Below are 23,640 nucleotides of genomic sequence, written 5' to 3'. Positions count from 1 at the left end.
ACTATATCGTAACGCTGTTAATATTCATGAATAAATAAATAAAGTAACGGTAGCTTAGTAAAAAAAAAAGCCCGGCCATACTTAAAATGTGGCCATGATATAAATGTTTAAACCTCACCATAATTGACTTTGATTAGTTAATAATGTACCGACGTACTTTTGTAATATTTTATTATACGCAAAAAAGTGTAATCATAAACTGAGCTTTACTTCATAATCGTTATCATCAAATCAACACAACAGGGGCACGAGTCTCCCCCCACAGTGATAAGGTTTTAGGCCGTAGTCCAAAACACTGGTCAATTGCGGATTGGCAGACCTCACAACGACTTTGAGAACATTATGGAGAACTCCCAGACGTGCAGGCCCTAACGATGTTTTCCTTCACCTCCAAGTGATATTTAATTACGTGCGTGTCGGGATTCGAACTCAACTCTCGCCCGAAAGTGGAGCCTCGTCCTAACTACTAGGCTATCACCGCTTTATGTGTTCTTACTTAGATGTTATTAAATTCTCATAAAAGTTTTACTAGTGTGATGTCAGGCAACGTTTTCCCATTAAGACTGATATTATGTGACGTAGAATGGAAAACCCTACTGAAAGGTATTCCAATTACAGTATTAGTTCCATGAATCGAGGAATATAACACCAATTTGCGTAAAAGTGTTGTCTATGATCCATTACCTATATTAGTATTTCCAATACACTGGCCTGAGTCCATATCGTCAACGTTGAAGTCTCAAAGCAAAATGTTATAATCTAGGTCAAAATGCATTTTGTTGTTAAATTTAAAATTTCATCGTGCTGTCAAAATTTCGGACGACAGGAATATATAGTTATGATTTAAAAGTACGTCAAGATCCTATTGACCTATGTGTCATAAAGTATACCGAATCTCCTGTGCAAAGATCTTCATCAGTTTTTATCGGTTGAAACGGGGAATGGGTTAGGTTTCAGCTTCTTTTTAAGGGGACCGAGTTCGAACACCTGCACGCAGCTCTAACGTCCCGTTTAATTTGAACCAATAAATATCACATACTTTAACGGTGAAGGAAAACATCGCGAGGAACCGTGCAGTGGGTGCTAGTTCTCTATGATGTGCTCTAGAGACTCCTTTTTGCGGTTGAGTATACGCTTTTACAACATGATTCCTAAGGAAATTCTTGACCTACCAATGCATACATTTAAAAAATGTGTAAAAACGCATCTAGTACAGCGAGGTTACTATACATTTGATGAATTCCTCAACGACAAGGTAGATTGGAAGCAGCCAGCCTCGCTCTCATCTCCCGCAAGATAGCAAAATGATTGTAAATGTTGATGTTGGAAAAGAGTTGCTACTGAGTTTCTTGCCGGCTCTTCTCGGTAGAATCTGCTTTCCGAACCGGTGGTAGAGTCACTACAAACATACATACTTGTCGTTTCCAAAGTGTTTATAAAGTAGGCCTACTTGAAATAAATGAATTGGAATTTAAATTTTAAATTTGAATTTGAGTGTCTGGTCTCTACCAATCCGCACTTGGACGCAGCGTTGTAGACTAAGGCCTAAACTCTTTCAGAAAAGAGACCCGTGCCCTGTAGTGGGCACGTAATAGGTTGATGTTGATAATTATCGTTATTATTTTCATCGTCCTTAAAATTAAGACCATTGTTTTGAAGTCTGTCTCTAATTTAAAGGTTATGTACCCGCGAATAAGATCAAAATCAAGAAGATTATATGGTATATAGTTTATTATTAGTTTATTTTTTTTATATTTATTATATGCTAGATGTATTTGTGTATTAGTATTTAGTTATTCGTATGTATTTATTTTATATTTTGTACCACCTGCAGTCAATTCTCCTCTTTTTTTCCTAATTCTAAGGTTGCCTGGCAGAGATCGCTATTAAGCGATAAGGCCGCCTTTTGTATTCTACTTTTATTTTTGTTTCTTTTTTTTTGTGTATAAATCTTTATGTGGTGTACAAATAAATAGTTATAATAATAATAATAAGATCACTATACTTGTACCCACTAAAGTACCCAGTGTAAATTGTTTGAGTATTTCATAAGGATGAAATTCATAGCTTTAGCCTATAGCGATAGAGTTTAACAGTTTTAATTTAGTTGGGGTTTATTCACACAACATCGCGTGGTGATAAGATCCGTATTCGACTCTTTAAGTATAGCTTTACAATAAAAAATGTATATTATAATATGCCTAAATATTAGGTACCTTCATTTAGTTTAGCCGCTTGGTGTGATGTTTAGGTTCAATTTAGCCCGCACTTTATGTAGCTTCGTATTAATATAGATTTAAAGTTTACTGCAAGGCTGCAAGGAAATTTCAACTTATAACCGCGCTGATAGAGTAGCAATTGAAGTGAATATTCGCTATGTTAGTGGTATCTAAGTATTAGTCACTCTGAAGCTTTGTGAAGAACACTAAACTTAAAGTTGTAAGTTAAACCACTTTTACTATGTTGGTCTCATACTTTCTATGAACTCTTATAACGAATAACTAAGTTACTTATACTCAAACTTTTATGATCTAATAAGTAAAACAAGGTACCTGCTACGTACCTATATAAGAACGTATTACTCAAAGATCGTATGAACAAAGTTTAATTCTCGCATCTCCCATAATGTTTTAAACTTCATTTCGTATGCGTAACTTTATATCAAAGAATTGATGCTCCAATCTTACCTTTATACCTATGACCTACCTACTATAACTTACCTTCTTAAGGAATTTCTCTTACATTTTATTGCGAAGTTATAATAAGTAGAATTTGATAAAGTAGAGAATTTATGCGATTCTTTTTTAAGAGCGGAGCGGTCTCAAAGTTTGCTTGGGACAAATTGTACCGTTTGTAGAGCTTTTTGTAAGATAGCACTTTTTAAACGGAGCACAAAACATCTTGTTTATCTACTCTGTAACCCATCTTGCTATTTGACAATTTGGAGGTTATTCAAGTACCTCAAGGGTTATTTCCAGCATATTTCTTATTAACGGTTAATGATTAATTGTTTAGGTATGAGAATAGTACCTAAAACTTAAAAGAAAACGAAATGAGTACAAAATAAATGTAAAGTATTACGTTTATTCCTCACAAAATCTTCGTCCTAAATAGAGAGTAGGTCTATTGTTCGTTTGCTGGATTAGTTAGAAGTGGCCGCCGCATCTTACCAAATGGTGGGCGTCGGCAACTTCAAAGACTCGACACCCGCAGTGAAGTGTACCTACCTAGGTATACTCTGATTTTGCTTTTATGTTATTTCATACGTCATTATTGTAAACAATTGAACTGTATGATTAAATCATGTCGTATTGATTTATTTATAGGAACTTTATACCTATATAACCTACTTAAGCGTTTTTTTTTTCATTTATACAAGTTAGCCCTTCACTGCCATTACACCTGACGGTAAGCTAAGATGGTAGCGGTAAATCGTTTTTTAAGCGGCACGTCTTTGTCGTTAGAGTGGTACCCAGAGAGAACCACACTAAATTCAGAAATAATAAATTACAAATTATAACCTTCAACTTAAAACCACAGCGCTATCTGCTCCGCCAGGGAGGTTGTCAAAACGTTACGCATAAATACAGTACCTTTTTTTCCTCACAGCCCACGTTTAATTCAGGGTGAAATACTGTACTTAATTTTAGTCGAATGACCTAACGCTATTTTTTTTTCCAGTACCGGAATAAGTTAAACGAACAGCAGAATGGAAGACTATCGGCGCAAAGAGCAGCCCTTGGCGCAAGACAAGAAGAAATGCGTAGCATAGATCGAAGGGTGTCCGAATTGCAGGCGAGGCTGTTAAGGAAACGAGCTCTTAACAGACAGCTTGCGGCTGCGCATCGACAGCCTCAGCAAAGGTAAAAAGCTAAGCTCATAACAATGATAATAATCTTTATTCACATAAATTACATACACTTAAAAAAAAAATAATTAAAATGGCATTACTTAAAAAGACCTATAAGCTATGACAGCATGATTTATGGCAAACCTTCCATTTACAGAGCACTGAGACATAATCATCAAAACTGCAGTACAACCTTACTTATCTGGCTTGGCTTGGCTAAAGTGGGCACTTTTTATAGTACTAGTTAACGGAACAAGCGAAACGCACAAAACCATTGCTTATAAATATAGAGCAATAATTCGTCCCAAAAACTGCCGCCCGCTGAGTCAAACTCCATGTTCCTGTAATAATACCAGCAATAATGCCCTTCAGACCGGAACACAGCAATGCTGTTCGCGCCAATACTAAAAAAAAGCATGGCGGTAGATACTCCGGACGAGCTCTGTCACAGAAAGTTCAAGTCGTTTGCTTATGTACCGTATAACACTTTAGACTAGGTACTATTTAGTTTCTAAAACATTAACAGTAAATTCGCAGCCGTGCAACTCGTGCGTTATTTATGTCCAGCTAATTTAAACTCAAGCGCATATCTGGTTTGCTGTTAATCCCTCAACAACAAACGCACAACATTATCGACCCAGAACGAGAAATTTTTTGGTCGTAGTCCAGAACGTTGGTCGAGTACCTACACCAAGCAGCATAAAATCACAATAAAAAAAGATAAAGCCTACAAGCTGTACCATTAAAGGTCGTCTTATATGGCATTCACACGTACAGCTTTCAGGGGCCTTACTACCATCGGTAAAAGTAAGATTATTTTAAAATCACAGTTTATTTACATACCTTGACGTCCTAAACATCAGAAACGCAGATGTATTTAGTAGGTACCCGGTTGATGCACGCGAGTTTGTCCAGATTTGATACGGTTTTCGGTCAAATGAAGCCCGTGGAAGTTCTAAGTTTACCCGTTTCGCGTCAATATCACTTTAGCTGTGAGGTTGGGCAAGGCTATGTTTTTAAGTACGTTTTTCGTATCCTATCCACCACCAGATGTCTAGATGTACATATATAGTCCACCGTAACGATACAAACGATTTCAGTGACAAAAATCAAATAGCAGAGCTAAACATAAGTGTAACAAACAATCAAACAAATTAGCATCGCATTTACAATATTAGTATGCAATTTGTTTAATATTATAATCTATAGCAAGCGAAATATGATGAAGTTCTTTAGAAGTTCATTTCAAAGATCGTCCAAGAAAATAAAACTTAATAAGCCACTTTCAGCTTAAGCGTCCTTTACAACATCTCCAAGAAAGTGCATCATTTGTAACTCAGTTGTCTTATTTGCTTAATATCTACTTTTGTTTTACTAAGAAAAGATACTTCGACGTTGTTACTTATCTTCTTATCTTCCACTCCTAATTACTTTTCCAAGTTTCTGTTGAATGTTTTACTGTTATTTATCGTTACTTTATCGTACCAATGTTGGCGCGGTTTTGTCGTAAGTACTAATTACTGCCTAAATAAACGACCATTTTGTTAAATGTAAACCCGCTATAAAAGGTATTATGGTACATTATCTATTTATGAGTTCTACTCCAGTACTGTTTTAATATTTGTGCAAACATACATACAAATTTTTCGACGGCCCTCACGGCGCAGTTGTGAGCGCTGTAGTGTTAAAATAACAGACGTGTCAGGTTCGATCTCCGGCAGTGACAATTTGGAAATTTATAATTTCCGAATTTTCTCTGTTCTTGTCTGGTGGGAGGCTCTTAGGCCGTGGCTTGCTACCACCCCATCGACAAAGTCGTGCCGCCAAGCCTAAGGTACGATATCGAGTAGAAGCCGATTAGGGGTAAGTAAGGCTTATAACTGCCATACCCCTATCAATTTAGGACGCTACCATTCTCAGCTGCACCTGCTTACTATCAGGTAAGCTTGCAGTCAAGGACTAACTATTAAATAAAAAAAACACTAAACACTCGACATTTGTCGCCAATTTTGTATAGAGACCACAGATCACTAAAAAACTGACAAAAAAATCACAAGATACGGATAAACGGATCAGGTATACACCGCGTAGGAAGTAAGCTTAGGTTATTTACTTTTGTTGGTAACTGGATATAATATATAGGAGTATAAGGTTGCAGGCTTGCTTGCCTATCGATATTCTACAAGATAATATATTTCAGTGAGCCTGCTCAGATCTATTCGATCTTATCTCTTTATTATCTCCTTTTTACCATTCTAACTGTTAAGTAGTTGATTATAACCTGGTGCTAGGAGCTTGGCTTCCTCGTTCCTCTACCACCTACAGTATGGTAAATTATGAGTGATGAGTATGAAAAGGACGCTATATCTGTGTGATCAAATCGAAAATAAGGAAGTCCGTAAAAAGCCCAGAGTAACTGACATAGCTCAACAAGTCGCAAAGTTGATGTTGCAATGGGCGGGGCACATGGCTGGGAAAGCGTATGAGCGTTGGGTTCCCGAGGTGCTGGAATAGCGACCCTGAGGCGGACATGACAAATCTTCGAGCTGCTGGACACAAAGTTCTGGAATTTGGAACTCCCTACAAAAGGCCGTCTACCAGTGCAAGACTACCTATCTGTTGATATTATGATGATGAGGCATCAGCCTAGCCTAGTTACATTTATCTAAATAGAGCTGCACCATCAACCCCTTGCTTATTGTAAGACGTGTAAATTAAAACCAAAATAATACATCAGAGGCATTAGAGTTTTATTATTTACTGTCTCTGAGACATATCTGTCATTTGTTGATGTAATTTTATTAGGTAAGCGTCGCGTAGTGTAGGTACTATGCCCGTGTCAGTCCTTTAACTTCAACAGGGTTGTCACAAGTAAACACTGAGAATGTTTTGAATTAGTTTGTATGGAAAAATAAATATGCCTCTTTTAATTTAATATTTTTACAAAGTGTTTCCATATGAAATATTATACACCCTTCAACAGTATTCCGTTATTCCGTTACACGCTGTCCCTATACCATCAGTTATCTTAGATTGCGTCGTCACTTAACACCAGAAAACCAATTATATGAATCAGTGCTTGCAGTCAAAAAAATCTTTCCTGTAAGTGTTGGTAATGGATTTAACATTTCAAGTTTGCGTCTTTAAAAAGGTGCTTCATTTCCTAAACGATTTATGTTAGGCAACGTCGAAAAAATTTAATTGAAATTCCACTGATAAGAAATCGAGGTTGGCGTAGGATACTTATTTGGCTTTTGGGAAAAAATATTTAAAGTGATTTTATGAACTACCAATTTACGAAATATCCATTGTATAAAATGTATCGTTATACGATTAAATGGTAGAAAGTATGGTTTTGTGCTGGAACTCTTAATTTAGTAACACAACATAAATTTGTACCTCCATACTTATACTAAGTTTTACTTTGTGCTTCTCTCGATATAGTTCTGCATCATATGATATTGAACTGAATATCATAAATCGAACATGCGTGCAGCATCATCAGTGCGACTACGAGTAACCTAGGTTCATTTCTCGCGTAGTGCCAGCCTATTTATCTGTAAATAAATTACTTTACGAAATCAGCAGTATCCACATTGTGAACGTCGACGTCGTGCCTCGGGGAGCACGCAACATTTACATAAATAACTACTTTTTTTAAGTAATACAATTGAATGAACAGGCTGATATACTTCTGTCTATCTTATAAGTACAAAGTAAGACTTCACATAAGTGAAATCAACAATGTTAATAGCTTAATCTCAAATGGTAACTCAACTTTTGCAGAACAAACAACCCTACGCCGATGCAGCAGCTCCCTAACTACCCAGCCGGTAACAACGCACCCAACAGCCAACCAAAGAACCAACAGGCGCGCGGCAATGTTGCGGCCGTGGAACCATACAATCACGTTCCACACGCGCAGAGTCTTCATAACACGAATTTCCAAGTAAGTAAACCTATTACAAAAATAGTAATTGCAAAATCAACGAATTTGGAATAGTTCCTGGATTGAAGAACATAAATCGTCACTATACATATTATATATATATATTTTGTTAAGACAGCAGGAAATTCAGACGTATTATTTTTTTCTCTTTTACAGGCCATGAAGCAAAATGCTATACAAAACAACGTGCCATTAAAACAGCTGACGCAAAGTGATAACATTCAAAGTCATCTAATTCAACAAGAAGCACATTTCTTACATCAAAAACAGATGATGAATCCTTTATACAATGGTAACTATCCTCATATGCCAGCGAATGTACAAGATAGTCAGTACCAAGGGCAATATACAAATAAACACGATGGAAACGCATTTAGTCATGTTCAACAAGGTATAACAAACGCTTACGATCAGAAATCAATGTTTGATCATATGAATAAATATACTGAATATCCAAAACAACCTCAATACAGTCCAAATAGTACAAGCAGTTCGAATAGTAACCAAACAGGTAAAGAACAGAAAATAAATGAACAAGAATTTCCACCAGAATTTGTAGCCAGCAAATCAGATCCTAAATATCAAACTTTACCATATAATACTAAATTTCCGAATGCGAATGGTAAATTAAAACAACCTGAAGTTAATGGTAAAGGCACTGAGCAAGATACTAAAAATCAAAATGCAACGAACGTAAATCACATGACAGTCCACTCGACGCCACTTTCAGTTGTGAATAAAAGTTTGGCGACGCCTCTTAGTCAGAATGAAGCAACATATCAACAGGAACAAACATATCAGCTGCAAAAATCAGACTCGTCTAGTAGGTGCAACCAAGAAGGAAAAGAAAATCATGCATATCCACAAAATTCTAGGTTAAGTCACACTAGTAATCAGAATAATGAAGGGTCTAGAAATAGCGGAAAAATTCAACCAAGCAGTGCCGTTAAAGGAAGCTCCCCAAGTTTACTGTCAAGTACAACAGCAGCCAGTAGTTCTATAGGATTTGGGGTAAGACACAATTTATATCCAAATCATTTTATTATAAAACAATTATGAACAATAATCATTTTTGCTTATATCGTGACATAGCTATATACATCCGCATTTGTAAATATCGCCATCAATCATTCATTACAGAAACCCGTATCGAGTGTAGCACCTACATCGGTTCAGGTCTCGAGTGGCAAACCATCACCCATATATCAGACATCCTCAACAAAAATTCAACCAGTTCAACCACAAACTGTCCAGACTCAAAGCATATCCGTATCAAATCATGTAACTAGTAACGTGGTAAATTCCCAACCCCAGATTGTTAGAAACACCGCATCAGGATTATCAACGAGCTCTAACTTCAATGGCCAGAATGCATCATCACAAAGCATCCTATTATCCCCACCACAAAGCGCCAGTACACCTTTATCAACGCCAGATGTTAGCGGAACTGACAAATCGCCTAAACCAGCATTACCTCCTAAACCTACTATTAAGGTGAGTATTTTTAGTTATATAATTTTAATTAAGTTATTAAGTCGCCTAGTTAACATCAATTAATTATTTTCATCAATATGAAATATCAATATATGTTTTAGACTCCACCGAGACAATCCGCAAACCATGACGTAGGGTACAATCAATCGGCGGAAACTATCAACATGCCTACAATATCCATACCTGATTCGTCAAATGACAGCGATGCGCAAAATCTGAAAGAATCTAGCAACAATAACGATATGATAATCAAAGCTCGCCCTCTGACGATAAGAAAACCACCCCTAAGTGAGCAACCAAAGCTTAGAAACGTGAATAACACGAAAAATTCCATAAACGTTAGCATAAACCGCCGTATAGAAATGCCACCAGCGTTCTTGTTCCCAGAGATGGATCATTTAAATCTTGATTCCGTACCAAGTGAAATGCAAAATGGCCAGAAGGAAAAAACAAAGATGAAGGATGAAGTTGACAGATCATTAAATAACAATATATCTTTAAGTTCCAATGAAAAGCAGGAGGATAGTAAAGATAATGTTGTTTCTGATATAACGGAGCAAATTAGTTCTGTAGATTTGAACGGTCAGGATTCTCAGCGATCTGAGAATGTTCTGAGGCGGTCAAAGAAAGGCAATTTGAAACAAGGTGGCAAGGCTCCATTGGCTAGGCGAGTGAGCTTTGATCCCCTAGCCTTGCTGTTAGATGCAAGTTTAGAAGGTGAATTAGAGCTGGTAAAGAAGACGGCAACTCAGGTAAAAATAGCAAATGTTTTTCTTGAACTTATTGAATTTTTTGAAAAACTTTTTTCTGTTTATCCCGCTACAAGTCGACTCTCGACTGCAATAACACTTAGTGATAAGTGATGACGCAGTTTTAAATGGTTATTGGTTAACCTATTAGCGAACGCTAAATCGCTTTTGGCATATCTTTGATCTTCCACCAGACCAGACTAGAGAAAACTCAGGATTTATAAAACCCCTGCCGACGATCGAACATCTGGACCTCCCACTTATTAGACCACAGCGCTAACTAAACAGAAATAACAGTAAATTAATATACATATTTTATTTCAGGTGCAAAATGCAAGCGCTGCCAACGATGAGGGTATAACGGCTCTGCACAACGCCATTTGCGCTGGGCATTTTGAAATAGTCAAGTAAGCTTTATGCCAATTATTATTTATCATTTTTATAAAAGTAAAATTTTTGATGAATGTTTGTTACTCAATCATTTCGAAACGGTTGAACGGATATGGATAGAATTTAGCACAAGATTTGATTATAATCTGGAAAAGCCCATAGGCAACTTTAATGCAGGCAAAATTCACGGTTCTTGTGGAATAGATTACTTTTGTTTTTCACAGAGCATCGACATGTTTTTATGCATACTGCTAGGAAAGATGTCTAACTATAACATGGGCCACTACTAGGTAGTATAACAATAGCGTTACGTTAAAGTTAGAGAATTTGAGTTTAAGCGCATTTTTCTTAAGCCTTCGCTTGACCAATTTTATATGGTAGCTAAAAAAATATTGGGAATTTTTTCGTTAATATAATGCAGAAATTTTGTAAACTTTAAAATTGTACGCAGGCAAACTCGCTGGGAACTTAGCCTTTTTATATAGGTGTATAGGTAATTGACTTTTTTATTACAGGTTCTTGGTGGAAATAGGTTGCGATGTGAATGCACAGGATTCAGACGGTTGGACACCCCTACATTGTGCTGCTTCATGCAATAATCTACCGATGGTGCGATTCCTTGTCGATAATGGTAAGATACAAAGAATTGAATAGAATAAATACTACTATGAGATACGAAATTATACTATGAGATACGAAAATATTGTTCTCTTAATTTTCCAGGCGCTTGCATATTTGCGACAACACTGTCAGATCATGAAACAGCAGCAGAAAAATGTGAAGAGGATGAGGAAGGTTTCGATGGATGTTCAGAATACCTCTATAGTAAGTTCGGTTTTGTTTTGTTTTGAATACAGTTTTTTCAAAAGGCGAACAAAAAAGCTTGGGTGTGTATTGCACTAACCTCAAAGCTAAATATTAATTGACTGCGAGTTGGTGATAACAAAAAAAAATTACCCTAAAAATTACCCACAGACCAGGCTGTGTTTGGAATCCTCGTGGCTTTCATTTATTAAGAATATTTGAATTTGAATCGCTTAAATATCGTATAAATCTATTGGTATTATATGATTGATGTATAATGAACAACGTATTTTTATTTTTATTATATACGATGAGATAGCTATTTATTTTCAATAACTAAAACTTTTAAAATCTAGCGATCCGCCATGACAGGTGAAACACCGAATCTAGATCTTATAATCTTATTATCTTATAACGTCAAGTCTATAAAAACATGATTTTGTAGCGCTTGAACTTCGTAAATCTCTGCCTATACCTATCAAGTATTTCGTGATTTTAAACTAGTAGTTGCTTAGTTTTTTTTTATCAATACTATCAACTTTAGCTATGGAACAAGGACTTTCTAAAGCTCTAATGTGCCTATGACGTCACAAGTAAGGCCATTACATCCGGAGAGCGCTATTGCAAAGAAATATTTCTTTAAAACATAATTTTAAATATATTTTAACAAAACATTTCTGCATATTTTTTGGATATACTTCCAAACATCATAGGGCAGTTTTTCAAAATTAGTCATCATGTCTAAAATTAATGACTTGTCAGTAATTTTCTTTCTGTAATGACCAGTTAGCAACGATTGGCTTACATCAACTGAGTTCCGTTTGAAAATCATTCATCATCTTTTTCAAATTTACATTGAACTAGCTAGAAGAACAGCCATTCAAATTGATAAATTAAATTAAAAAATAAACCCGTTTAGATTTCACGGAAGCACTATATAACAACATAAAAAAAGGACTATTATTCGTTCCAAACGGTTATCTGATCCCTCAAGAATGCAAACTCTCGAATCCATAAAATCCATAAACTTTTGGAAGTCGTTTGAAATATTTTATGATCAAGCGTAAATATCGTGGCAGTTGAAGTAATAACAAATATTTTTCAGGTGTTCAAGAAAAACTGGGCATAATGAACAACGGGCTAGTCTACGCCGTGTTCTCGTACACAGCCGCGCGAAGCGACGAGCTTTCGTTCGAGATGGGTGCGAGACTACAAGTGTTGAGGAAGGGTGACGACAACGAGCGAGAGTGGTGGTGGTGTAGAGACGACATGGGAAACGAAGGCTACGTGCCTAGGAACTTGCTGGGGGTGAGTTATCATAGTTACGCAAAACATCATCATATCAACAGTGGCGTGCCTAGGGTTTTGAGTTTGAGCAAGCCCAGTTACCTAAAGGACAAATTTAACTCGTCATGATCTCTAAGTCACCATTCTTGTTGTGCTAAATGACAAACAATATCAACAAATCTTTGAAGAATACTAGGCACGATTAAGTCAGCACGCGAATTATGATAAAGAAGTTTCTATGCAATGTTTGCCAAAATTAAAAAGTAATCATAGAAATCCCAAGTGTTTCTTTGAGTTCTGCTCTCTTTAATTCTTATGATGCTTGGTAATTTATGTCGTAACCAGCCGCGTTCCAACCATTCTTTTCATTAGAAAAAAAAATATGCAAAGCCAACAAACAATTTTTAAATTAAAAAAATTTACCTGTCGCCTGTCTGTATTTCGCCACAGAAACCATTTGCACACAATTGGAGCTCATATTGAACAATATTTACTATAATTTGTAAGAAAACAAACCAGTAAAATTCACTATTCAACTCAAAAAAAAAACAATAGTAAACTAGTTACTAATCAATCATAATGAATCTGTCAAGTGTCAACTAACGTTGTAACTATGGAGGGTAGAGGTAAGGAGAGTCATCTGTGTATATGAAAAAGTGTCGTCAAAATGTATTAAATTAGGATGGCGCCACATTTGCATCAGGGTAACTCTTAAAAGAAGCGCCAAATATAAATATTGTTAGAGTAGGCTTGAAAAATAAACAAGGAAGTATGGAGATACAAGGAAGTAAGGTTATATTTACCACAATATTTTGTACAACGTAAGTTGTTGAGATTCTCAATAATTAACTAATTTTGTCGATAATGACATTTAATTTTTTAACTCGGCATACTTCAATTCATCTACGATTGCTACATTCATACCATACCCTGTGCATCCACCAGCGCCATTGTGGAGGATTTTTGAACTGTTATTTAGCGCATACACTGGACACTTTTTCAACTTTTCTCCCATATAAGATGACTCTCCTTACTTCTACCCTCCATAGTTGTAACGCAAATAATAACACGCGCGAAGTTGTTTCAATTAGCTCGCTGGTCATCTTCACTAACTTCAACTCGCAATCTGGCATTTGATCTTCATACAAAAATTTTAAATAATCTAGTTGGCTCTGCTAAATACATTGAAATTTCTATGAGAGAGAGAGCAGTAAAATAAAAGCCCCGTATAAGCAAATGAGTGTGAGCGAGACATAGCGGGACCTCCGATCGCGTACGAAGACACGCGAAGAGCGCGATAGTGATAGTTCGGCGCGGCGCCGCGCCGTTCGGCTGGTTGCTACCACAGAGTCCACCTGCCAGTCTACCTGTCAGAGTAACGTAGTGCTTGCAGTAAAGTAGACAAAGAGTATATACATTATTGAGCAAAAGTTAAAAAATTGTATTTATATCCTCATTGCTATCAAGTTTTAATTATTTTTTAATTTCATTTCGGAATATTCGAGAAAATTTTAAAAGAGATATTTATTGTAACGCAAGCCCAGCTTTTCGGCTTGTACGGTAGTACCGCCACTGCATATCAACCCATTACCGGCCCGCCACAGCACGGCTAGAATGGGCAGGAGACAATTATCTCCTGCCCTAGAGCACGGGGCGCACAAGTGGAAATAATATCCAAATAATGCATGTGTAATAATAAACGGGGGTGAACTTCTCCTATTGCCTGTTCCCGTGTTTTGGCAGGTGGACACGTTAATAATATCCTTTGTCAGGGGATATAATTTTTATCTACTGCCTGTGCTAGCCCTGCACTTAACCCCTTCTCAGTAAGGGGGTAGCCTTCCACAGTGAGAAGGGGTTAAGGCCGTAGCCACGCTGGCCCAGTACGGATTGGTGGACTCCACACGCCTTTGAGAACATTATAGAAATCTCAGGCATCCAGGTTTCCTCACGATGTTTTCCTTAACAGTCAGAGTAAGTGATATTTTAATGATTAAAATGCACATAACTTAGAAAAGTTAAAGGTGCGTGCTGTTATTCAAACTCGGCACCCCGAAAGTAAAGTTAAAATGCTACCCACTGGGATATCACCGCTTCTATTAAAACATAAATACGGTAAACATAGTTACGAAATTAATATCCGTTAGCACCAACGAGCCAAGCCTAAATAAGTACTAAGTACTCTAAGAAAATTCCTATGCTTACGTCAACCGTTCAATAACAGTTACCACCTAAGATTTGATGAAACGTTTTTTCCATAGACATCGCCTAAATAATTAGGTATTCGATTTGTGCTATGCCTAGGTATATCGAAAACGTGCATAAGGGAAATAATTTAAAGGACCATGGAATCATAAAGTCTAGACGTTCACTGGCGCTGGAGTAATGACCTCGGGGGTCAGATGGTAGAGAGATGTCATAAAACAAATCGCAGCAAGTCTTTAGCACAAGATAAAAATCTCTACGAAGGATCTTCTTTTTTAATTCTACTATAAGTTAGCTATGGACTGCTATCTCACCTGGTAGTAAGTGATGATGGAGTCTAAGATGGTAGCGGGCTATCTTGTAAGGGACTATGGCCATTATATTAATCCATACCCCTAATTTTCTACGCGACATCGTACCGGAAAGCTAAATTACTTAGCAGCACGTCTTTGTCGGTAGTAGGTAGTTAGTTGGTAATTAGCCACGGCTGAACCCTCCTTCACAAATGTGCCTATGCCGAGAATCGAACATGGGAGATCGAATTTGAAACCACAGCGCTCACCGCTGTTCAAAAATCTGCATATGTATCCGGATTTTCTTAGAAAAAATATACGGATTTTTTAGCTGATATTCATAATTTTTTTTTTTTTGTTTCAGTTATATCCGCGAGTAACCCCACAGCAGGAATAAGGAAACAGACGGCTTAAATAATAAACTTATCAATTTGTAAATAGATTGGGTAATTCTTATTTTTTATGTATTTATAACACTGTAATCTAAAAATAGTCTATTGTATACAATTTTAAAATATTTAAAATATTTTGTAAATATTTAAATAAGCTAATAAAGTTCAAAACGAATGAGATTATATTGTACATTTTATAAATACCCCGAGTCATCATTGTAATTGGTAATGAATATTTGTATTATTCTTAGGGTTTCTGAAAATATTGTGAAATAATATTATAAATTGACAATACAAAATAATATTACAAACACTGGTTGCATTATTTATTTGAATATTCTATTACCTATATTATATTATAATTTAATAAGTATCTACCAACTTACAATATAAGTAAGTAGATAACGTGGAACTCGTTTTTCTTCACCGGTTTCCTAGACTTTGTAATAATTTTTAGGACGTAAGACCATAAGTCCTGGCTTTAAAAGAAAAACATTTACCATAAAACTTAACATATTTATTATATATGTTAGCTGATCCTGATATAATTTATGTGTAACTACAAACTTCTTCTTCTTCTCAGTCGGTTCGCTCTTCTCAGAGCGGTCGTAGTCGTCACTTAAGGGTTGTGGCACGCTTGACTATTCGTCGCCACTCCTCTCTGGCAACTGCCTTTCTAGCACACTCATGTAAGGGGACAGCCACTGCAGCCTTTATTTGGTCAGCCCATCTCATGGGCGATCTTCCGCGTGATCTGGTGGCCTCGATTCTTCATTGGACAACCAGACGTTCAATGGAGTCGTTGTCTCTTCTGGATACGTGGCAAAGAACGTGAGAATAGCCTGTACTATGAAGGATAGACGTTGCGTGATGCAGAGTTCTTCAAGAATGGTCCGGAATGCATTCCAAGGTATTCTTAGCATTCTTTTCCAGCACCACATCTCATGAACGTCTATCTTATTTTTCTCACTCTCCCGCAGGGTCCACGTTTTCGAAGCATAGAGGAATATGGGGAACACAAGCGCTCAACTAGCCGGGACTACAAACTAGAGCTGATGAAACCGAGTGTGCTTGGATTTCACCATCGCGTCTCCCAGCTAGAACCTCCAGTTATGTTGGAACTGCTTTTAATCCTACTTTTGAAAAATTCAAGAAGCCGTTCGTAACCTACTTAATTATTAAGGCGGTCACAAAATTATAGTGAAGATGCTAAATTGGATTCCAAGAGCCCAACGGATTTTTTTATACATACAGCGGTTCACCTATTGTGCAGTGAACAAAATATCTGCGAGCCTACTTAATCCTTCTGACCTCTAGAATTTATATTATCTATTACTTTTAAAAGTGCATTTAGGTGCTTTTAAGGTTTGTTCGGACTTGAAGAAGTGGTAGTTAGGTACCTAAGATGTTTCAGACGTCGAAATTTTCGGACATTTGATTCAGTAACGAAAGATATGACCAAGATGTGCTGGCTACCTGCAAAAATATAATACGCGTTAAGAATCATAATAATACTTGAATCTCTATGAGCCATTCATTAGAGTACAACGTTCACCACCGCTGAAGGCTAACTACCCGCGCTTAAAACAGTATTACCTTAAAATATCGTTTATTTAATATTCTAAAAATAAGGATTATTAATTTAGTTAGATGACTATAATGCCGCTTTTATTAACCAAGGCCCAGAACATATCACCTATTAGAGCTATATTTAAAATAGAACTCAGATTGTCTATGGGACTGCAATCAATCAAATTATGGTTTAAAATTCCGATCACAGGGCCCTATGAATGGTTCAAAGATATATTTTGAATTATTGTGAGGCGATGATGATAATTGAAATATTAAGTAATTAAAATATCACTTGCTTCAACGGTAAAGGAAAACATCGAGAAGAAACCTGCTTCCCTGAGAGATTTCTGTAATGAACACAAAGGCGTGAATTCCACCAATCCGCAATGGGCCAGCGTGGTGGACTACGTCCTAAACCCTTCTCGTTTTGGGCGGAGTCGATGGGTTTATGTGATGATGATGAAAATGAAAATGAAAATGAAAAAATGCTTTATTGTCATAAAGAATAACAAAACAGAATCAAAAGTACTTAAACATAACACATAACATATATACAAATTTTGTTTTATTTTGCACAGATAAAAAGTGTACCTGTTCTCCGAACTAGTTGAGACTGTGTCTCGGAAAACAGGGCTAACCCGCTCGATGACATAGCTTAATACTAGAAATTAAGATCACTTGTAAAGTAAATGATGATGATAATTTATTAGTAGCTTATAGCTAAAGTCACGAAGTTAGTAAGTGAAACGATGAAAGGATTCCCTACTTATGGCGCGCAATTAAACAACAATGGAATCTACCTACCTTAGAAAACATTACAAGAGATAAATTCGAAAATCCTAAAGCTGACAAATAGGAAGGCTTTTGAGCTCTGGAAAATAAAAGAAAATAATAAAATTAAAAAAATTATTGGAAGTTAGGGCCTGAGGAAAGTGCCTTACAATGTTCAATTTGAAGTTTTGTAATATTATTTTCAATCAACTATAAAATTTTCTCAAAGCGTTTCTTAGCCTGACACCTACGTCCTACGTACGCTTTATAACTCCTGATATTAGTCAGTGAGCAAGTGTGAGTGAGTCAGTCAGTGGCATTACTCTTTTATTTGAACAGATTACGTACCTTGCTATCAATATAGCAATAAATTTTCGAAATTTGTTACTTCTTTCGTACCAAAGACTCTGGTATGCTGCATCTGCTACACCGGAGCTCTGAAATTTTGTTTTTGGGGTCAAGGGTCATACAAGATAAATACTTTTTAAATTATTTATCTTGTATGACCCTTACGTACAGAGTTGTTGGAAGGCCAACAACTCTGTACGTAGATTTTAGTAGTTAGAAAAATTTACCATATCAGCGATGATTTGGCCAGGTACTGCCAAAACAAATGTCTTCGCTAAGATATCCATGGAGGCGACTAAATCTCCCAAACTAGAGACTACACCATATTTTGACATCTGAAACTGATGGATAGGCGTTACTTGGCGCTCAGTAAAGGCGTTAAATTGCGTATTTTGGAACAAATGTGGTGTGGTGTATTAAGAAGTTATAAATTGCAGCAGGCAAATCATGCTTGATTTTCGCGGATTGAAGCAAATTAAGCTTAATGTTTAGGTATTAGAAAATGATTAAGTGCAACACCCACGATTATTGTGCATAATTAAGAAACGGGAAAGATCTTAGTAAGTAGTTCATCTTACCATTGCCGTAAATAAATAACAGCAAATGACCACCGATGATAAGTATACTTGAGAAAAAATAACCTCCTTGAAAATGTTGTTTAATCGTTCCGTGAGACTGGAAGCCAAAGAGAAAGGAGAAGATTACAATCATGGGACTTGACACTTTTTCCCTCCTATACAACTGCCCAGCGTGTGCTGCACTGGACTCTTAGGTATTGAGCTTTGTTGAGTAAGTGTGTTAAGAAGTACGAATTTTGAGATGGGGCAAGGATGGCGAAGGGGTGATTGGAATACCCAAAATAAACCCTTGGCATCCATCTCGCTTTCGCAGCTCCGCAGCAGACAAGACACGATGGCTGCCTTGGCCTTTTTTTCAGTGGATATATTATAGTAAGGCTCTTGGGCTAGGGCGGACAAAATCATATGAATTTAACATAACTCTGAATCGGTTTTCTGAGCTTTATATATTGAAGCTAGCTAGGTTTGATTTACAAACTTAGTTTATCTATGCGCAGTTTTAAAATTGAAAAGAAATGGACTAGCCACTTACATAGCAGTAATTGCTTGTAGATAGGTTATTATCCTACGTTACCCGTAGTGAAGGTCTAAGTCACAGAGGAAGTCCTATTTGGTTAAGACATTCGAGCCCTATGGCTCAACCTTTGGTAAAGCTTCGCACCCGCCCAACCCAGCTCATCAGCTCTCAGCACCCGATGAGAAAAACGATTATGTCAGACCTAATAAGTAGCTAATTGGTCTGACCTTTAGTGAACCTGTATTGAAAAATCAAAAGTGAACATACAGTGATAACATTTTACCTACCTCAATAAAATTTGATGTTTTTTTACAATACTCTTAATATCTTCAGAATTAACATCGCCAATATTTAAATTTTCCAAATTAGCAGTGCCCTTTAGACTAAGCAAGTCTATTTGAACCATTCTTATCAAGGCAGCTAGGTCACACGATAGATCAAGCAGTAGGTAATCACACGGCACGGCTATGCACATTTGACATAGGATGCCTAGAAAAAAAAAACAATAGGTTTGTTAAGGGTAATTACTACTAATAAAATTGTATAAAACTCATAAAACCAAAATTGATAGACCTTCAGTAGTAGCTTCGGAAGCTTTTTGTGACAGCGCTTGTCCGGGGAAGTACTACGACCTATTACTACGCTAAGCATTGTTGCAATGCTGTGTTTCGGTCTGAACGGCGAGGTTGCTAAAGTAGTTAAAGCCTTAACACCTCACCTCAGGTTGATATATACAGGGTGGCACGTTGCAGGCCGTGTTTCTTGCAAGCCTTCCATTCCATAATGGTTTTAAGTTACCATCAGGTGGTCAAACTGCTTGGTCCATCAATTATTAGTAAAAAAGATATGGGGGTGTAAGGGGGGACTAGTACCAGTTGGCCATCCCAATCGTAAACCTAACCTGCCCGGGGTGCACGCTGCTGACTTACAAACGAGGCTCTGGCGACCGAGTAACGGCGGTATAACCATTGCACAGCAGCTGGTCCAAAATTCACTGACAGGTAACTGCCAGCAGCGTTATCGGTGCGAGAGGATCAGCACACGCATGCCAAGCGTGGGGATTATTGGCAAAACTTTTATGGTCAGTACAAAGAAATCGCAGCCCCCAGTACCTACTTAATAGGTATTTACCTATGTCCAGCAGTTGACGTCAATCGGTTGATTTGATGATGATGATGATGATGACCTATTCGTCCTCAAACACGATTGGGGTAACATAATACGATATCATTGAGGATATCGTGGGCTACATCGATATCCTCAATGTCATATACGTCTATATTCGCATGCGGTTCTTCTAGTTACGCCATCTACATATTATATCAACCGTAAAAGCATCATGTGTGTTTCTATTTCTATGCTCTAAAATGAAATTTCTTCAAGAAATATTTACTAAGGTCTTACACTCGTCTGTCGTACAAGATATGCATAAAATCGAATATTAAAAGGTACTAGGTAGGTACAAAAGCTGTAACGCTACTTGGAAAAGTACGATTGGTATAATTGCAGTAGGTATATAGGTACCTATTCATGATATGGGATCATTAATATCAGCAGCAACAGTAGTATTTAGCGAAAACTGGAAACTAGATAACTCATTCTCAAAGCACTAGGTGGGCATATACACACACAGATCATAAATAAGTATAAGAATTTTATTATTTTAATTATTATTTATTTGTAATTTTTAATTTTTACTTTTACATTTTAATTTTAACTTTTAATTCGATAAGTCTGTTAAATTCGGTAGATATTAACTTATCCAAACTTATCATAAAAAATAAGCAGTGACAAATTTCACATTTATGTATCTGTGAATCCCTTATATAAGTTTAAGTTTATACTTACACATTACTATTTGAAATACTATTGCCATTAAATATTTGAAGTGAGAATCTATCTGGTTGAAAAAATACATCTCTAATATAAATTTGTATTCCGCTTCGTTTTTGGTGTAACACCCGTATATTGTTATTGCCAAGGGGACGAGTGTGAAAACCATGATCGTCAGCGTAACAGTACCAAACAAAGCTGAAAAAAATAACCACTTGATCATCAAGCGGTCCCCACACTTTCCCAAGCATCGTTAAGGCAAAATAAATATATGAGAACAGTATGGAGACTACGAACAAACGTTCAAAATGGGACACTCACACAGGTGCTCGCACCGACGGGGCCCCAAAGCTCTTATCGCAGGATTTTGGCCCGAAGTACTAGATGTAGAAGCCTCGTAGGTTTGTTTGTAGTTTATATACTGCCTTAATTTAATATTTAATGTGGTAAAGGCTAGACTGGGCCATCGTCTCATATGATGGGTAACTAAGGACTAAATTTGCTTGCTTGCAATCGAGGAGTCGTTTCCGAGCGTGGAAAAACTGAAACATCGTAGTGAAATCGATTTTATTTGCATTGTATTAAAGCTCAAATTTGCCAACAATCCTATAGCTCGGAGTTTAGCCAGAACAGACCATTATTCCAAAATTTCAAACGGCGTATCCAAAAGTTCATTTCCTCATTTTGCTGACTGTTTTCGTTATCAACGTGCCACAGTTTTCCTATTTCAAGGATCACTTGTTCTATTTCGTTTCTTTTGAGTACCAATACGAACATCTTGACCATATCTGAAAATGACGAAACTTGAAAAGTAGGTATGTAAGTAGGTCTACCTATATAGTTACTATTTACATTTTTATCAATAGCTGCTGCTGCTGCTGTGCTGAACTTAAGGCCTCTCGCAACGGGAGGGTTTGCCCATATCAGCACGCCGGGCTGGGCTGGTGATCGCAGTAGATGGTATCGGTAGCACAGTACCCGTTCTCTCCCCCGTTATTTTCCCTAAGTTGCCTCCTACCCCACAGGAAATGATGATACTGTAATCTGATCTGCCGTCAACACTTGGCACTTTAATGTTGTAGCACCAAGTAATTCATTGTAATTACTGGCTGTTATGTAGGTACACCAATCCGCACTGGGGCAGCATGGTGGACTACGGCCTTAACTTACGGACTTACGGCCTTAACTTACGGACTTACGGCCTTATGAAAGTAAGATATCATCTCTGCTTTCAATAAATCTATTCGGAATATGGAAATGCCTATGCAAATCATAGCTAAAACATTCGATACTAGATGTCATTGTTGACTTTGGTCTACAGTCTACTTGGATAGAAGCAGGCGTTACTTTGCGGAAATCCATGATATATTATCAAAATTAAGCTTAATTTGCTATACTCCGCGAAAAGCAGGAGAATCTGTGTGGTGTAATTTATAATTTCTTCAATCCTTATACCCCACACCAAACAGATCTTCGGCAATATACCCTCTACGCACGTTTCGCTCCGAAACCGGAGCATCATCAGGAGATGTTGACTTTACAATGAATAATTGTTAAGTGAAAAATTCGCCAAATGTGTCGCCTTTTATACCTTTCTGACCCCCACCTAATCTATCTAAGCCCCTCCCACCTCATTAGTGCCTCTGAATATGTTCAATAGAGGTGAAGTTGATAAATTTATTTGTTCGTTTAGTAATTCGAACCTCCCATTCCTATGTTTAATAATTTCTAATTGTTCCCTCAAATCAAGTTTCAACCCTTTGTCGCAAGCATGTAATATTTCGTATGAATGATTACTGGTTACGTTATGTCCACTGTCTAAAAGATGTTTTGCAAAATGAGATTTTTCAGGATGGTTATGATTGAAGGCTGCCATATGCTCTTTGTAACGTGTTTCAAATTTACGTCCGGTCTGACCCACATATGTGGCGTGGCATTCAGAACATTGGAGTTTATATACCCCTGATCTGTGCTTATTGTCCAATCTGTCCTTACCGTTACAAATAGCTCTCAGTTGGTTATTTGTTCTAAAAGCCACATGAACTCCATGTGATCTAAGTATCTTTGCTACACGCTCTGATATAGATCCGAAGTAAGTCAGACTGGTCTTATACCTATTCAGTTTGTCCATTGGTACGGCGTATAACTCCTTAGCAATCAGCCTCTGTTGTTTCTTTTTAATTATGCTATCAACCAAACCTGAATTGTAACCATTTGCATTTGCCATGTGATAAATGACATATAACTCTTTCCTATAATCCTCCTTAGTTAATGGAATAGATAATAATCTATGAACATAATTAAGAAATGCTGCATGTTTATGCTGCCAAGGATGACACGATGAAGCTGGTATGGTGTTATCTGTATATGTAGGCTTACGATAAATCTCAAATCGATGCTTATTGTTACTACGAGTTATTACCAAATCCAAGAAATTTAATGAATTGTTTTGTTCCATCTCTGATTTGAATTTAATTTTTGGATGAATTTTATTTAGCTTTTCCACAAAAACATCTAGCTGTCTATCTGTCCCCGTCCAGCATATAATTATATCATCTACGTATCTATAGTAATACAAAATATTATTATGAGTTACTATGTTCTTATT

General features: G+C 36.9%; 2 protein-coding genes across 6 annotated transcripts in view; one reads left to right on the top strand and one right to left on the bottom strand.

Annotated features, from left to right (window-relative positions):
* The window catches only part of LOC120631423 (apoptosis-stimulating of p53 protein 1), a 395,044-nt gene extending 379,371 nt beyond the window's left edge, over nucleotides 1-15,673 (top strand). For 2 of the 5 annotated variants that reach the window (XM_039901000.1, XM_039900999.1), the window contains 10 exons: nucleotides 3,682-3,863; nucleotides 7,637-7,799; nucleotides 7,956-8,810; nucleotides 8,940-9,293; nucleotides 9,395-10,045; nucleotides 10,367-10,449; nucleotides 10,948-11,063; nucleotides 11,156-11,257; nucleotides 12,342-12,544; nucleotides 15,386-15,672. In XM_039901000.1, the coding sequence (XP_039756934.1) occupies nucleotides 3,682-3,863; nucleotides 7,637-7,799; nucleotides 7,956-8,810; nucleotides 8,940-9,293; nucleotides 9,395-10,045; nucleotides 10,367-10,449; nucleotides 10,948-11,063; nucleotides 11,156-11,257; nucleotides 12,342-12,544; nucleotides 15,386-15,418 (2,742 nt within the window). In that variant the 3' untranslated portion in view covers nucleotides 15,419-15,672. Of the gene's footprint in view, nucleotides 1-3,681; nucleotides 3,864-7,636; nucleotides 7,800-7,955; nucleotides 8,811-8,939; nucleotides 9,294-9,394; nucleotides 10,046-10,366; nucleotides 10,450-10,947; nucleotides 11,064-11,155; nucleotides 11,258-12,341; nucleotides 12,545-15,385 lie in introns of all 5 variants that reach the window. The other 3 variants (XM_039901001.1, XM_039900998.1, XM_039901002.1) reach the window with 3 other exon arrangements.
* Nucleotides 15,674-16,586: 913 nt separating this feature from the next.
* On the bottom strand, nucleotides 16,587-21,818 carry LOC120631755 (odorant receptor 49a-like). Its single transcript, XM_039901434.1, has 8 exons — nucleotides 21,689-21,818; nucleotides 21,048-21,230; nucleotides 19,487-19,688; nucleotides 18,683-18,779; nucleotides 18,332-18,445; nucleotides 18,105-18,193; nucleotides 17,790-17,856; nucleotides 16,587-16,889 (listed from the first exon to the last, which is right to left on the bottom strand). The coding sequence occupies exons 1-8, from the start codon at nucleotides 21,816-21,818 to the stop codon at nucleotides 16,824-16,826; spliced, it is 948 nt and encodes a 315-aa protein (XP_039757368.1). The 3' UTR covers nucleotides 16,587-16,823.
* Nucleotides 21,819-23,640: the final 1,822 nt, after the last annotated feature.

The sequence above is a fragment of the Pararge aegeria genome, chromosome 18, assembly GCF_905163445.1.
Source record: "Pararge aegeria chromosome 18, ilParAegt1.1, whole genome shotgun sequence".
NCBI classification, from domain to species: Eukaryota; Metazoa; Arthropoda; class Insecta; order Lepidoptera; family Nymphalidae; genus Pararge; species Pararge aegeria.
This window is presented reverse-complemented; position numbering and strand designations above follow the sequence as displayed.

What these genes read in the sequence shown, in the direction of transcription:
- LOC120631755 (XM_039901434.1), bottom strand. Translation starts at nt 21,818, where the DNA reads ATGGTCAAGATGTTCGTATTGGTACTCAAAAGAAACGAAATAGAACAA. An exon ending in GCCAAATCATCGCTGATATG is followed by an intron (nt 18,194 to 18,331) that starts GTAAATTTTTCT and finishes ACAAAATTTCAG; the next exon opens with AGCTCCGGTGTAGCAGATGC. An exon ending in ATTGCTATATTGATAGCAAG is followed by an intron (nt 17,857 to 18,104) that starts GTACGTAATCTG and finishes TTTATTTTCCAG; the next exon opens with AGCTCAAAAGCCTTCCTATT.